This window comes from Mobula hypostoma, chromosome 26 (genome assembly GCF_963921235.1).
Source record: "Mobula hypostoma chromosome 26, sMobHyp1.1, whole genome shotgun sequence".
NCBI classification, from domain to species: Eukaryota; Metazoa; Chordata; class Chondrichthyes; order Myliobatiformes; family Myliobatidae; genus Mobula; species Mobula hypostoma.
Window position 1 is genome coordinate 7,143,905 of NC_086122.1, and position 17,393 is coordinate 7,161,297.

Consider the following 17,393-nt stretch of genomic DNA (forward strand, 5'->3'; position numbering starts at 1 on the left):
CCCACCAGACCGACCTTCGGATAGTGTGACGCTCCCTCCGGACCGACCTTCGGATAGTGTGACGGTCCCTCCGGACCGACCCTCGGACAGTGTGACCCACGCTCCCCTCGGACCGACCCTCCGACAGTGTGATCCACGCTCCCCTCGGACCGACCCTCCGACAGTGTGATCCACGCTCCCTCCAGACCAACCCTCCGACAGTGTGATCCACGCTCCCTCCAGACCAACCCTCCGACAGTGTGACCCACGCTCCCCTCGGACCGACCCTCCGACAGTGTGATCCACGCTCCCCTCGGACCGACCCTCCGACAGTGTGATCCACGCTCCCTCCGGACCGACCCTCCGACAGTGTGATCCACGCTCCCCTCGGACCGACCCTCCGACAGTGTGATCCACGCTCCCCTTGGACCGACCCTCCGACAGTGTGATCCACGCTCCCCTCGGACCGACCCTCCGACAGTGTGACGCTCCCTCCATACCGACCCTCCGACAGTGTGAGGCACCCCCCCGACCGACCCTCCGACAGTGTGATCCACGCTCCCTCCGGACCAACCCTCCAACAGTGTAATCCACGCTCCCTCCGGACCGACCCTCCGACAGTGTGACCCACGCTCCCTCCGGACCGACCCTCCGACAGTGTGAACCACGCTCCCTCCGGACCGACCCTCCGACAGTGTGACCCACGCTCCCTCCGGACCGACCCTCCGACAGTGTGTGACGCTCCCTCCGGACCGACCCTCCGACACTGTGACGTCCCTCCAGACCATCCCTCCGACACTGTGACGGTCCCTCCATACCGACCCTCCGATAGTGTGACCCACGCTCCCTCCGGACCGACCCTCCGACAGTGTGACCCACGCTCCCTCCGGACCGACCCTCCGACAGTGTGAAACACGCTCCCTCCGGACCGACCCTCCGACAGTGTGACGCTCCCCCCGGACCGACCCTCCGACACTGTGACGTCCCTCCAGACCATCCCTCCGACACTGTGACGCTCCCTCCATACCGACCCTCCGACAGTGTGACCCACGCTCCCTCCGGACCGACCCTCCGACAGTGTGAACCCACGCTCCCTCCGGACCGACCCTCCGACAGTGTGACGCTCCCCCCGGACCGACCCTCCGACACTGTGACGTCCCTCCAGACCATCCCTCCGACACTGTGACGGTCCCTCCATACCGACCCACGCTCCCTCCGGACCGACCCTCCGACAGTGTGACCCACGCTCCCTCCGGACCGACCCTCCGACAGTGTGAAACACGCTCCCTCCGGACCGACCCTCCGACACCCTCCGTGTGACGCTCCCCGACCGACCCTCCGACACTGTGACGTCCCTCCAACCATCCCTCCGACACTGTGACGCTCCCTCCATACCGACCCTCCGACAGTGTGACCCACGCTCCCTCCGGACCGACCCTCCGACAGTGTGACGCTCCCTCCGGACCGACCCTCCGACAGTGTGACGCTCCCTCCGGACCGACCCTCCGACACTGACGCTCCCTCCGGACCGACCCTCTGACAGTGTGAACCACGCTCCCTCCGGACCGACCCTCCGACAGTGTGAACCACGCTCCCTCCGGACCGACCCTCCGACACTGTGACGCTCCCCCCGGACCGACCCTCCGACACTGTGACGCTCCCTCCATACCGACCCTCCGACAGTGTGAACCATGCTCCCTCCGGACCGACACTCCGACAGTGTGACCCACGCTCCGGACCAACCCTCCGACACTGTGACCCACGCTCCGGACCGACCCTCCGACAGTGTGACGCTCCCTCCGGACCGACCCTCCGACACTGTGACGCTCCTTCCGCACCGACCCTCCGACAATGTGAACCACGCTCCCTCCGGACCGACCCTCCGACAGTGTGACCCACGCTCCCTCCAGAGCTACCCTCCGACAGTGTGATGCTCCCTCCGGACCGACCCTCCGACAGTGTGACGCTCCCTCCGGACTGACCCTCCGATAGTGTGACCCACGCTCCCTCCGGATTGACCCTCCGACACTTTGACTCTCCCTCCGGACCGACCCTCCGACAGTGTAACGCTCCCTCCGGACCGACCCTCTGACAGTGTGACGCTGCCTCCAGACCGACACTCCGACACTGTGACTCTCTCTCCATACTCTTCCTCTCACAGTTCAGCCTCCATCAGCACTGTGTCTACATGTAGACATAACCTGCTGTGAGTCTCACACCATCTGACACAAGATTGTGATTTGATGCATCAGCAGATCTAGAAGTTCTATTTAACAAACTCAATCTATAAATTTGATGACAATGTAAATATTGTTTGCCCAATTTCAGACCGTGGCGAAGGGCGTACTGGAGTAAGATAGATCAGCTGGTGAGTGGTGCTGCAACAACAGCCTTGCACTCAACATCAGTCTGACCAAGGAAATGTTTGTGAACTGCAGAAAGGAAAAGCCAAGGCAACACACTCCAGTCCTCACTGAGGGATCAGCAGTGAGCAGTTTCAAGTTCCCGGCTGTCAACATCTCTCCCGGGCCCAACATATTGATGCAATTACAAAGGAGGCAAGACCGTGGTTATATTTCATTAGGAGTTTAACAATAATTGGTATGTCACCAATTATTTGAGATACTCTCAAATTTTTTAACAGATGTACCATGGAAAGCTTTCTAAGCAGTTTCATTAATGTCTGGTATGGAGGGTCCACTGCACAGGATCAGTATAAGCTACAGAAATTTGTAAATTTAGCCAGCTCCATCATCGGCACTAGCATTCACATCATCCTGAATACCTTGAAAAAGTGATGTCTCTAGTAGGCGGCTTCAATCATTAAGGCCCCCCATCACCCAGGCCATGTCCTGTTCTCATTGCTACCATCAAGGAGGAGGTACAGGTATGTTGCTCTAGATTTCCAGCACCTGCAGATTTTCTCTTGTTTATGATTTGCTGCTCCTCTGCTGTCACAACAGGGTGCTGGGAATGGACCCAAATGCAAGACACAGACACTGAAATACGAGGAACAGGACTTGACTAGAGTAGGGATGTGACAGGATACAGACAAGGAGCAGGGACAAGAATGCAGACTTGGGCTTGGACCCTGAGCCAGAGATTGGACAAGGACCCAGAACATGGGTCTTGCCTCGGGCTCGGACCCCAGAACCAGGCAAGGACATGACATGGCTTCCAGACAGGATGTGGCTGGGGTCCAGAGGCCTGAGCTTGGAGATAGGCTGGGGTCTTTGCTCTTGAGGCTTGAGGCCGGGGTCTTGGATCTTGAACTTGGCTGCGGGATCCTCGAGGCTTGGTTTCTTGGAGCTTGGCTACGGGATCTTCGTCTTGAAATGCGGAGGCTGATAACTCGGAGGCTGGAGCTCAGAGACCGTCTGGGAACTGAACATTAACATAGAGCTGGGACTTGTCCTTCGAAAAGCCGGGACTCATCATTAACACAACACCAACATGAGACAGGATAGTACATAAACATAGAGCCAGGACTTGTACTTAGACATGCCGGGACTCAACCTCTCCGCACCAAGGTGGGACAAGTCCATCTGTTGGGTAACAGCAGAATGGCCAGGCTTACCCAACAGTGGCAAAGACAAGACACGTGCCCCCGCAGGGCAATGGCACAATGGCCTGGCTTACCCCACAGAGGTAAGGACAAGACAAGACAGATCCCCCTGCAGGGCAACAGCAGAATGGCTTGATCTACCCCACAGAGGCAAGGACAAGAAGAGACAAACACCAAAGAACAACAGACAGTTCCATCTCTGCTCCGGAGTAGCTCCATGTCTCAGTTCAGCCAGCAACCTCCACTGGCTGCAGAAACAGCCAGATCTCTATCTAGCTTGGAGTGGCTGGCAGCCACTCAGCTGGCCCAGGAAACAGCCAAATCCATAACGCAAAGACTACTCCAACAAGTGGCAACAAGGCTCCATGAAGCAGTGGTCCTCCAACCAGGCCTAGAGATCACAAATGGTTTCACTAGCCTTCCATCAGCAGATTGTTCCAGGGGGACAAACCAGCAGCCCACACTTAACCCCAAGGCTACTTATATTCCAAGCCCCAAGATGGGAATCAGGTGCCTATGATTAACTCAATCAAGGGACAGCTGGAAGACCCGGAGTCCTGAGTCCACAGACCAGATCGTAAGCCGGAATACAGACTTCACGGACCAGATCACGACATCTGCAAGGTCTCTTCGAATGATGCCTATCCTGAAGACATTTAAATCTTCTCTTCAACAGAAGTTCAGTGAGGCCCTCTCTCACTGATCCACTTCTGTGACCTCTGCTGCCCTCCGATTCTTCGAGCATGTACTCACCCTGACTCACTTCATCTATCACCTTCTTGCTATCCTTTCTCTCCTCCCCCCCCCCAACCTTATTATTCTGGTTTCTTCCCCCTTCCTTTCTGATCCTGAAGGAGGGTCTCGATATCCATTTCCATGGATGCTGCCTGACCTGCTAAGATCCTCCAGGACTTTTTCTAATGCCACTTTGGAATGCCAGCATGTGCAGAATTTCTTATGTTTAGGAGCTACATGATGCTAAAGACACATGTTCAACTTTTCAGGAACAGCTTCTCCCCCTCCGCCATCAGATTTCTGAATGGACAATTGAATCCATGAACACTTCGTCAGTTTTTGCAATATTATTTGCGCTACTGTTTTTGCACTAGATATTTAAATTATTCTTACATATACTTCTTATTGTAATTTATTGATTTTATTACTGTGTACTACAATGTACAACTTCCCCAAAACAACAAATTTCAGGTGATATTAATTCTGATTTTGACTCTAGTTCTGAAGATTGCTGCAGATTCCAGACAATGCTTTTCAACCCAAAATGACAGCTGTCTGTTCCTCTCTACAGATGTTGGCTGGCCCACTGGGTCCTCCAGCAATGGGTTTTGTTTTTTTGGCAACATAGATATCACATTCTGCTTTACCAGCACTTGACGACAAATTCCAGCATCACTTTTCTCTGGAGCATTGAACGCTGAGGAGAGACCGGATAGAAGTTTATAACATCGTAAGAGCAATAGGTAGTTAACACACACAAAATGCTGGAGGAACTCAACAGGTCAGGTGCATCTATGGAGGGGAATTAACTATTGACGCTTTGGTCTGAGACCCTTCATCAGGGTTGGAAAGGAAAGCTGAAAAAGCCAGAAGAAGGTGGTGAGGGAACGGGAAAGAGTAGAAGCTGCCAAGTGAATAGGGTAGAAAATCACAACCTTAAAATGACTACACCAGGTGATTAAAGGTATGTCATACGCTTGGTTTTATTATTTGGAGTGTTCAGTATAAGGGTAGGGAAATCACACTTAGGTTTATAAAACTTTAGTCAGACTACACTTGGAGAGTTGTGTGCTGTTCCTGCCAACCCATTATAAAAAGGGTGAGCAAACTGAAAAGGGTGCAGAAGAGGTTTAGACCTTAAGGTATAGGAACAGAATTAGGCCATTTGGCCCATCGAGTCTGCTCCGCCATTTCATCATGGCTGATCCATTTCCCTTTCAGACCCAATCTCCGGCCTTCTCCCTGTAACTCCTCCAGACTAATCAAGAATCAATCGACCCCTGTCTTAAATATACCCAATGTACTCCACAGCTGCCTCTAGCAATAAATTCTACAGATTCTAAATGGACATCCCTTCATTCTGATATTGTGTCCTCTGGTCCTAGACTCCCACCATTCTGGAACCATTCTCCCCACATCCAATTATCGAGGCATTTCAACATTTAGAAACATAGAAACATAGAAAACCTACAACACAATACAGGCCCTTCAGCTCACAAAGCTGTGCCGAACATGTCCTTACCTTAGAAATTATCTGGGGTTATCCATAGCCCTCTATTTTTCTAAGCTCCATGTACCTCCATGTCCAGGAGTCTCTTAAAAGACCCTATCATACCTGCCTCCACTACCATCGCCGGCAGCCCATTCCAAGTACTCACCACTCTCTGCGTAAAAAACTTACCCCTGATACCTCCTCTGTACCCACTTCCAAGCATCTTAAAACTATGTCCTTTCATGCTAGCCATTTCAGCCCTGGGAAAAAGCCTCTGACTATCCACACGATCAATGCCTCTATCAGGTCACCTCTCATCCTCCGTTGCTCCAAGGAAAAAAGGCCGAGTTCACTCAACCTATTCTCATAAGGCATGCTCCCCAATCTAGGCAACATCCTTGTAAATCCCCTCTGCTCCCTTTCAATGGTTTCCACATCCTTCCTGTTGTGAGGTGACCAGAACTGAGCACAGTATTCCAAGTGGGGTCTGACCAGGGTCCTATATAGGGAGGGAGTGAACGTCGACTCAGACCACGAGAGGCCTGCATCAGGCATTTTTTGCCTTACAAGGCGCAGATTGGAAGTCTGTGTGGGGCGCTCCTCGCACAGACACTAGAGTAATGTGTGATTAAGTGCCTTGCACAAACACGCTGCCACAGCTGAGGCTCAAACTAGCGACCTTGAGATAACTAGATGAATGCCTTAACCACTTGGCCATATGCCCAACACATGTCCTATATAGCTGCAACATTACCTCTTGGCTCCTAAACTCAATCCAACGATTGATGAAGGCCAATGCACTGTTTGCTTTCTTACAGAGTCAACCTGCGCAGCAACCTTGAGTGTCCTATGGACTCGGACCTCAAGATCCTTCTGATCCTCCACATTGCCAGGAGTCTTACCATTAATGCTATAAACTGTCATCATATTTGACCTACAAAACTGAACTACTTCACACTTATCTGGGTTGAACTCCACCTGCCACTTCTCAGCCCAGTTTTGCATCCTATCTATGTCTCATTGTAACCTCTGACAGCCCTCCACACTATCCACAACACTCCCAACTTTTCTGTCATCAGCAAACTTACTAACCCATCCCTCCACTTCCTCATCCAGGTCATTTATAAAAATCAAGAAGAGTAGGGGTCCCAGAACAGATCCCTGAGGCACACCATTGGTGACCGGCCTCTATGCAGAATATGACCTGTCTACAACCACTCTTTGCCTTCTGTAGGCAAGTCAGTTCTGGATCCACAAAGCAATGTCCCCTTGGATCCCATGCCTCTTTACTTTCTCAATAAGCCTTGCACGGGGTACCTTATCAAGTGCCTTGCTGAAATCCATATCCACATCTGCTGCTTTACCTTCATCAATGTGTTTAGTCACATCCTCAAAAAATTCAATCAGGCTCATCAGGTACAACCTGCCCTTGACAAAGCCATGCTGACTATTCCTAATCATATTACTCTCCAAATGTTCATAAATCCTGCCTCTCAGGATCTTCTCCATCAACTTACCAACCACTGAAGTAAGGCTCAATGGTCTATAATTTCCTGGGCTATCTCTACTCCCTTTCTTGAATAAGGGAACAACATCCGCAACCCTCCAATCCTCCGGAATCTCTCCCATCCCCATCGATGATGCAAAAATCATCGCCAGAGGCTCAGCAGTCTCCCTCGCCTCAGCGGCCTGGGGTACATCTCGTCTAGTCCTGGTGACTTATCCAACTTGATACTTTCCAAAAGCTCCAGCATATCCTCTTTCTTAATATTTACATGCTCAAGCTTTTCAGTCCACTGTAAGTCATCCCTACAATCGCCAAGATCCTTTTCCGTAGTGAATACTGAAGCAAAGTACTCATTAAGTACCTCTGCTGTCTCCTCCAGTTCCATACACACTTTTCCACTGTCACACTTGATTGGTCCTATTCTCTCACATCTTGCTCTTCACATACTTGTAGAATGTCTGGGGTTTTCCTTAATCCTGTCCGCCAAGGCCTTCTCATGGCTCCTTCTGGCTCTCTTAATTTCATTCTTAAGCTCCTTCCTGCTAGCCTTATCATCTTCTGGATCTCCATCATTACCTGGCTTTTTGAACCTTTCGTAAGCTCTTCTTTTCTCCTCGACTACATTTACAACAGCCTTTGTACACCATGGTTCCTGTACCCTACCATCCTTTCCCTGTCTCATTGGAATGTACCTATGCAGAACTCCACGCAAATATCCCCTGAACATTTGCCACATTTCTTCTGTACATTCCCCTGAGAACATCTGTTCCCGATTTATGCTTCCAAATTCTTGCCTGATAGCCTCATATTTCCCCTTATTCCAATTGAACACTCTCCTAAGTTGTCTGTTCCTATCCCTCTCCACTGCTATGGTAAAGGGGATTGAATTATCATCACTATCTCCAAAATGCTCTCCCACTGAGAGATCTGACAGCTGATCAGCTTCATTTCTCAATACCAGATCAAGCACAGCCTTTCCTCTTGTAGAAACCTTCTTTGGCACACCTAACAAACTCCACCCATCTAAAGCCCTCAGTCTATGGACATGCCAATCAATATTTGGGAAATTAAAATCTCCCACCACAACAATCCTGTTATTATTACACCTTTCCAGAATCTGTCTCCCTATCTGCTCCTCAATGTCCTTGTCACTATGTCCTTGTTATAAAAAACACCCAGTAGAGTTATTGACCCCTTCCTGTTCCTAACTTCCACCCACAGAGACTCCTTAGACAATCTCTCCATGTCTTTCTCCTTTAATGCAGTCGTGACACCATCTCTGATCAACAGTGCCACGCCCCCACCTCTTTTGCCTCCCTCCCTGTCCTTTCCGAAACATCTAAAGCCTGGCACTTGTAGTAACCATTCCTGCCCCTGAGCCATCCAAGTCTCTGTAATGGCCAAAATATCATAGCTCCAAGTACTGATCCACGCTCTAAGCTCATCCGCTTTGCCCACAATACTCCTTGCATTAAAATAGACACATCTCAAACCATCAGTCTGAGCGCATCCCTTCTCTATCACCTGCCTATCCTCCCTCTTGCACTGTCTCCAAGCTTTCTTTATTTGTGAGCCAACCGTCTCTTCCTCCGTCTCTTCAGTTTGGATCCCACCCCCCAGGAATCCTAGTTTAAACTCTCTCCAGTAACCTTAGCAAACCTCCCTGCCAGGATATTGGTCCCCCTGGGATTCAAGTGCAATCCGTCATTTTTGTACAGGTCATTCCTGCCCCAAAAGAGGTCCCAGTGATCCAGAAATCTGAATCCCTGCCCCCTGCTCCAATCCCTCAGCCACATATTTATCCTCCACCTCACTCTATTCCTATACTCACTGTGATGTGGCACAGATGGTAATCCCGAGATGACTACCTTTGTGGTCCTGTGTCTCAACTTCCTTCCTAACTCCCTGAAGTCTGCTTTCAGGACCTCCTCCCTTTTCCTGCCTATGTCGTTGGTACCAATATGTACCACGGCCTCTGGCTGTTCTCCTTCCCACTTCAGGATATTATGAACGTGATCAGAAACATCCCAGACCCTGGCACCTGGGAGGCAAACCAGGTGCCCCTGGTCCGTGCTTCTTTCTTGCACCCACAGAATCACCTGTCTGACCCCCTAACTATAGAGTCCACTGTCATTGTTGCCATCTTCTTCCTTTCCCTACCCTTCTGAGCCATAGGGCCAGACTCTGAGCCAGAGGCACAGCCACTGTTGCTTCCCCCAGGTAGGCTGTTCCCTCCCCGCCCCCCCCCAACAGTACTCAAGCAGGAGTACTTATGTTAAGGAGAACAGCCACAGGGCTATTCTCTAGCCTCTGACTCCTGCCCGTCCCTCTCCTGACTGTTACCCATTGACAGTGGTATGCAAAAGTTTGGGCACCCCTAGTCAAAATTTCTGTTACTGTGAATAGTTAAGTGAGTAGAAGATGAACTGATCTATAAAAGTCATAAAGTTAATGATGAAACATTCTTCTCAACATTTTAGGCAAGATTAGTGTATTATTTTTGTTTTGTACAATTTTAGAGTGAAAAAAAGGAAAGAAGCACCATGCAAAAATTTAGGCACCCCAAGAGATTTGAGCTCTCAGATAACTTTTACCAAGGTCTCAGACCTTAACTAACTTGTTAGGGCTATGGCTTGTTTATAATCATCATTAGGAAAGGCCAGGTTATGCAAATTTCAAAGCTTTACAAATACCCCGTCTCCTCAAACCATGTCCCAACAATCAGCAGACATGAGCTCCTCTAAGCAGCTGCCTATCACTCTGAAAATTAAAATAATTGATGCCTACAAAGCAGGAGAAGGCTATAAGAAGATAGCAAAGCATTTTCAGGTGGTTGTTTCCTCAGTTCGTAATGTAATTAAGAAATGGCAGTTAACAGGAACAGTGGAGATCAAGTTGAGGTATGGAAGACCAAGAAAACTTTCCGAGAGAACTGCTCATAGAATTGCTAGAAAGGCAAGTCAAAACCCCCAACTGACTGCAAAAGATCTTCAGGAAGATTTAGCAGAGTCTGGAGTGGTGGTGCACTGTTCTACTGTGCAGCGACACCTGCACAAATATGACCTTCATGGAAGAGTCATCAGAAGAAAACCTTTCCTGCGTCCTCACCACAAAATTCAGCGTCAGAAGTTTGCAAAGGAACATCTAAACAAGCCTGATGCATTTTGGAAACAAGTCCTGTGGACTGATGAAGTTAAAATAGAACTTTTTGGCCACAATGAGCAAAGGTACGTTTGGAGAAAAAAGGGTGCAAAATTTCATGAAAAGAACCCCTCTCCAACTGTTAAGCACAGGGGTGGATCGATCATGCTTTTGGCTTGTGTTGCAGCCAGTGGCACGAGAAACATTTCACTGGTAGAGGGAAGATTGAATTCAATTAAATACCAGCAAGTTCTGGAAGCAAACATCACACTGTCTGTAAAAAAACTGAAGATGAAAAGAGGAAGGCTTCTACAACAGGATAATGATCCTAAATGCACCTCAAAATCCACAATGGACTACCTCAAGAGGCGCAAGCTGAAGGTTTTGCCATGGCCCTCACAGTCCCCCGACCTAAACATCATCGATAATCTGTGGATAGACCTCAAAAGAGCAGTGCATGCAAGACGGCCCAAGAATCTGACAGAACTAGAGCCTTTTGCAAGGAGGAATGGGCGAAAATCCCCCAAGAAGAATTGAATCCAACAAGAATTGAAAGACTCTTGTTGGCTACAAAAAGCATTTATGAGCTGTGATACTTGCCAAAGGGGTGTTACTAAGTACTGACCATGCAGGGTGCCCAAAATTTTGCTTCAAGCCCTTTTCCTTTTTTGTTATTTTGAAACTGTAAAAGATGGAAATAAAAGAGTAATCTTGCTTAAAATATTAAAGAAATGTGTCATCTTTAATTTTATGCCTTTTGGAAATCAGGTCATCTTTTACTCGCTTAGCTATTCACAGTAACAGAAATTTTGACCAAGGGTGCCCAAGCTTTTGCATGTCACTGTATCTGTCTCCCCAGCCCCCGGTGTGACTACCTGCCTACAGCTCCTCTCTATCACCTCTTCATTTTCCCTGACCAGGTGAAGGTCATCGAGCTGCATCTCCAGTTCCCTAACATGGTCCCTAAGGAGCTGCAACTCGACGCACCTGACGCAGATGTGGCCATCCGGAAGGCTGGGAGTCTCCCGGCCATCCTACATCTGACACGAAGAACAGAACACCAGCCTCACATACTTCTTCCTGTCTGTATTCTACACAGGCAACCTACCTTGACTCGACCCGTTATTGCTGAAGCCCCGTTGAGCCAAAGCCTTCCTTCTCTGTCCCCCTCTATTCTGACACCCGCTCTTCCAATGCCTGCTGTATAAGGTGTCTCTTTTTAAACTCTTCTCACTGTTCTCACTGGCTGATGACCACATGCCTGCGCAGTCCTGCCCCAATCAAACCACTAAAGAAATAACCAATAAGATTCCCCCTCATTCTTCTGAATTCCATTGAGTACAGGCTCAGACCTATCAAACGCTTCTCATATGACAAACCTTTCAATCCTGGAATCACATTAGTGAACATCCTATGGACTTTCTCCAGTGTCACCACATCCTCTCTTAGATAAGGTGTCCATATCTGCTCACAATACTCCAAGTGAGGGCCCATCAGCACTTCATAAAGCCTCAACATTACATCCTTGCTTTTATATTCTAGTCCTCTTGAAATAAACACCAATATTGTATTTATCTTCATCAAAGACTCAACCTGCAAATTAACCTTCAGGGAATCCTACACGAGGATTCTTCTACCAAAGTGCGTGACCATTCACTTCCCGACACTGTATTCCATCTGCCACTTCTTTGTCCATTCTCCTATCTGTTTAAGTCCTTCTGCAGCCTCTCTGCTACGACAACACTACCTGCCCCTCCGCCTATCAACCACAAACTTGACCACAAAGCCACCAATTCCATTATCCAATCAAATGTGAAGAAAGTGGTCCCAAAACTGTGGAACACCACTAGTTACCATTCACCGACCAGAAAAGACTGTTTATTCCCACTCTTTGCCTCCAGCCAGTCCGCCAATGCTCTACCTGTGCAAGTCTCTTTCCTGTAATACCGTGCCACTCTTAACTTGTTAAGCAGCCTCATGTGTGTCATCTTATCAAAGGCCATCTGAACATCCTAGCACACAACATCGGCCGATTCTCTCTTGTCTATCCTGCTTGTTCTTTCTTCCAAGAGTTCCAACAGATTTGACAGTCAAGGTTTTCCCTTAAGGAAACCGTGCTGACTTCAACCTATTTTATCGTGTGCCTCCAAGTACGCTGAAACCACAATTGACTCCAACATCTTTCCAACGTTGAGGTCAGGCCAACTGGCTTAGAATTTCCTCTTTTTTTTTGCCTCCCTCCCTTTTTGAAGAGTGGAGTGTCATTTACAATTTTCCAGTCCTCCAGAACTATGTTAGTGATCCTAGAAAGATCATTACTAATGCCTCCACAATCCCTTCGGCCTCCTTCTTCAGACCCCTGGGGTGTACACCACCTGCTTCTCTGAGTCATGATTAAGTAATACCTACAGTGTCAAACATGGCAATCTGTAACTGTGCTACAAGTTCATCTACCTTATCCCTTATACTGTGTGCGTTCAAAGGTAACAGCTTTGATCCTGAATTAACCCTTTTCGATGTTGTCCCCCTTTTTACATTGCAACTCATCCGGTCGACTGCAACGTTGCCCTACGATCAGCTTGCAGAATCACTGCACGTTGCCTCTGTCTGTAAATCAACTGCCCCATCAAGATTGGCACAACATCGTGGGCTGAATGGCCTTTGTTCTATCTATGTTCCACATAATCTTGCTCACTGGGTGGAAATGTCAGGTGTCAGAGGACATGTGTGAGAGAGGAAATGTTTAAATGAGAAAACCTGGAACTAGGTTGATAATGGAATGTTTGATTGATCCACTAATGGAGAAGGCGGCCCCTTCTTGGGGTGTACCTTCATACAGGAATGTTCTGTTTGCCTTACCATCCTGAGCAGTTCGGTCTCGTTCACCATTTGCCCCACGGTGGCTCCCAGCTGATCGGTGCTTGAGTTTCGGATCCCAGCCTTTCCCTCTCCCCCTCCCTCTCATTCAGCCTCGGAGATACTGCCTCTCAGTTGCGGTCTTCCATCGGCCCCTCATTCCCCTCCCTGCGTACATCTCCGCCGAGTCTGTTATCAAGTCACCGCTTTTAAGCCGCTGTGGCCAAGTTCTCGGCTCCGGTACGCTGGCTCATGGCCTCGTGGGCGGGTCGCCCTCTAAATAAGCAGGCGTGCGGCCGTGGCCGGACACTCGCTGCGGATGTGGGTCTCTCTAAGGTGTGCAGCGGCGCAGCGAACCAGAGGCGCGGAGCACAATCCCAGGCAGACATCCGGATTAGACTTTGAACTTGGTGCTGCCTAGAAAACACTCTGCGTGCAGAGATAACGCTGAAACTCGGCAAAAGGTTGGTAAAACACTGAGAGGGGCAGGGGGAAGATTCAAGTGATCAGAGTTCAGGCTGCAGGGCAGGAGAGGTATTATACACCCCCCAACACGACAGGGGCTGGGAGAACGGGGGTGGGGTTGGACCAGTTATTCTGTCGGGATGAGGGGTCCCGCGGGGCAGGTGATTAAACACTCCGGGCACAGGTTGGCAGGGTCTGCGATTGGGTGGGTTTGGGGAGATAGAGTGAGAGTAGGGGTGAGGAGAGGGGAGGGGTGAATTCGGGCGGGAGTGAGGAGAAGCGAGGTATGAGTTTGGGTAGGGAGGTGAAGAGCTGGGGGGGGGGTGCTCTCCGGGTCGCTGGCCACTCACACCCCTCCGCTCGTTGTGTTGCAGGAGCCGAGCCCCCGAAGCACAGTGCCCGGGATCGCAAGCCGACCGCCTGCGATGGTCCGAGCCGTTTGGCTGCTGCTGCTGCCGTGCCTACTGGGGGCAGGACTGGAGGTGGCTGCCCGCCGCAGCCGCCGGGAGCTGAGCCCGGGGTTGCACCGCGCCGGACTCCGGGACCCTCAGGGGATATACTGCCGGCGCCTGGGCTCCTGCTGCCCCGACAGGGACGACGCCTGCACCGTGCCTTACATCGACACCATCTGCTACTGCGACTTGTTCTGTAACAGAACCGTGTCGGACTGTTGCCCGGACTTCTGGGCGTTCTGTCTCGGCATCCGGCCTCCTTTCCACAGCAGAGACGGTAAGCCCTCATGCGAGAGAGCGGGGCTCCTCCGAGCGCCTCGCCTTCACGGTTGAGCCGAAGTGTGCACCTCCTGATACAACCAGGGCTGATTTGACAACGTGCGGGGACGGTGGGTTAACGGTCCCTGGCGTGTGGGTGAGGGGGAGAACTGGGGGGTGGGGAGGAGCGGTAGCAGAGGCAATGGTGGGTGGCATGGGAGTCAGAATCGACTGTTCGGGCTGAATGGTCTCCCGCTACTGGGTGAAGCGTGGGTTGTACAGATTCTGCGGAGCTTCGCTTCGGACGAACGGGGGTGATGGGGACGCGGAGACTGGCCGCACGAGGGAACGTGGGACGGACTGACCCGTGTGGTAGGTGCAGGTGAGGTTGGGGCGTAATATTGCTGTAATCCGACAGACCGGTAACGGTGACTCCGTGCTCTGCAGATCGTCTAACAACACAGAATGCGGCCATTCGGGCCAGCTCCCGGGAGAGCAACCCCACCCGTCCCATTGCCCCTTCCTTATCTCCTCGAAACCCTTCAACACATTCTCTCCACACGCTCATCAATTGCGCCCCCACCACCCCCCACCCCTCCCGGGATTCCAACAATCATCTAACGCTGGTGACCGATTAACCCGCAAACCCCACAAGAGTTTGGGATGTGGAGGAAACGGGAGCACCCGGAGGAAACCCACACAGTCACAGGGAGAACGTGCAGACACACCGCGCCGGAGGTGAGGCTCGAAGCCGGGTCTCTGGCGCTCTGGGGATAGCTGCTCTGCCGACTGGCAGGGCGAATTTCTGGACATGCGGTGTTAGGGACCGAAGTGGACTGTGGCCGGGTCCTCTTCAACCCTCACCCTCACCCCCATCCCTTGTGTCTTGAGAACAAGGTTCGGGTAACCGCTGGGGTTTTGGTGCCCAGGGTCGGCAGGGCAGAGTTCGGATTCTGAAGAATCCTCGCTATACTGGAAAATTAGTGAAAATACTTCAGACCCCATGCAATTCCCACTATACTGGGAAAATCAGTGGACAGTATTTCTGACCCCCATTGACAGCAGTTTTCCGGAGATCCATGGTAGGGTAGGGAAAACTCTCCGGAAGGCGCTGCGTGTTCCAGAGACCAGAGAGGGCCGTGTTCACGGCCTGCAGTGGATGGAGTCCAGTGACCCAAGTTTTCAGGGGTCTTCAACAGTGTGTGGGATCTACCCGTGCTGTCACTACATCCTGGCAAGGCGGACTTCACTGCGTATAGTCGGAGCGACTCCGGCGGAACCGCCCGGGCTCCATTCGGTATCCGAAGAGGCGTCGTTTCCGGAGGATCGCAAGGGACACTGGCCCCTGTCCTGGCCCGAATCCTCTATCCGGTGACGTTGGTCAGAGAATTGGACGGGTTCCTTCTCTCGGCCATTGGCCCTCGCCACCTACCCCATTCAATGTCCTTGGCTGCCCTTCCCTTTCCCTTTCCCACTCTCACGCCGAGCAGTGCACTGGTGGAGCCCCTCGGTCAAGCTGTGTGTGGGCACGGGGTCCTCCCGCCCCCGCCGAGCAGGGACCGAATCTTAGCAAGGCGATTGATCCGTGACAAGACCAGGCCACTCCTGCTCTGTGGGGTTGATTTGCTCTCGTCCTGTTCTGAGACAAAGCCAGACTGTAAACTTCGGGCCCCTGTCTAATAAGCTACCACTGTCGGTGTCGACCCTCCCCAGTCTGTGATTGATCGCTGTATCGATGAGACCTACACTTATTCGGCATGTCGATTAGAACCCCCTCACCATACAGTAACATCACCGGGTGTAACGATCGGCTGATGGCACGGATCTCTGCGGTAGGTGACTTTGATCTGGTGACCATGGGTCGAACCACCTCGACAGTCTGTCACATTGGACACTGCACTATTGGAGACCATCCCTCCTAGTTTCCGGCTGCAATCCGATTTTAGACGGAGACACGTGTTCGCCCTAAACCTACGATTTGCTGTCTGATGGAATTCGAGCTCCGGTCTCTGATGTCGTTCCGGAGACCCCCCTTACCATGTTCTATCGATCAGATATCGGGATCCTCCACGGTTCTGCCGATCCGTCTATTGATTGAACCTCCAGGCTCAAAGACCAGCTCTATCCTGGACGACTATTGAATGAACTCCTGACCTCGCAGTCCACCTCCCTGTGACCTTGCACCTACTGTCTGCACGGCACGTTCTCTATAACCGTGATACTTTATCCTGCACTGTTACAGTTCTACCTTCCGCTAACTCAACGCACCGTTGTAATGAATCGATCTGCACCGACAGAATCAGGTTTACTATCACCGGCATAGGCAGTACAATGTAATACAGAAGCATTCCCTTAAGTTACAATATAACTAGCGCAAAAGGCCAATGATGAGGTAGCGTCCATTCAAAAGTTTGTTGGCAGAGGGGAAGTAGTTGTTCCAGTTATTGAGTGTGGGTCTTCGGGGTGGTGTACCTCATTCCCAATGGTAGTAAGGCAAAGAGGGAAGGTCCCAGATGGAGAAGGTCTTTAATGATGGATGTCGCCTCCTTGAGGTACTGCTTCTCGAAGACGTCCTCAGTTGTGGGGAAGGTTCCCACTATGATGAAGCTGACAGAGTCGACAAATCTCGGCAGCTTCTTTCGATCCTGGACACTGGAGCCTCCATGCCCGGGCAGCAACGCAATGAGTGAGAATGCGCTCCATCTGTACGTCTATAGAAATCTGATAGATTTGTCTCCAAAGACTATCTCCTCAGACTCCCAGTGGAGAATAGCTGCTGGTGTGACTCCTTTCTGATTGCACCAGTGGATCCAGGATAGATCCTCAAACATGTTGATGCCCAGAAACTTCAAGCTGCTTACCTTTCCTGCCACAGACCCCTCATTGGGGTTTTATCAACTACCCCTTCCTGCAGATGGGGGCTTTATTGACTACCCCTTCCTG

At 50.9% G+C, this 17,393-nt stretch overlaps 1 protein-coding gene across 1 annotated transcript in view; it reads left to right on the plus strand.

Moving 5' to 3' along the window:
• The first annotated feature begins 13,587 nt into the window (after nt 1-13,587).
• Nucleotides 13,588-17,393, plus strand: part of tinagl1 (tubulointerstitial nephritis antigen-like 1) — a 59,274-nt gene continuing 55,468 nt past the window's right edge. Inside the window, exons 1-2 of the mRNA XM_063033894.1 lie at nt 13,588-13,739; nt 14,115-14,469. Of these exons, the coding sequence (XP_062889964.1) occupies nt 14,166-14,469 (304 nt within the window). The 5' untranslated portion in view covers nt 13,588-13,739; nt 14,115-14,165. The remainder of the gene's footprint in view (nt 13,740-14,114; nt 14,470-17,393) is intronic.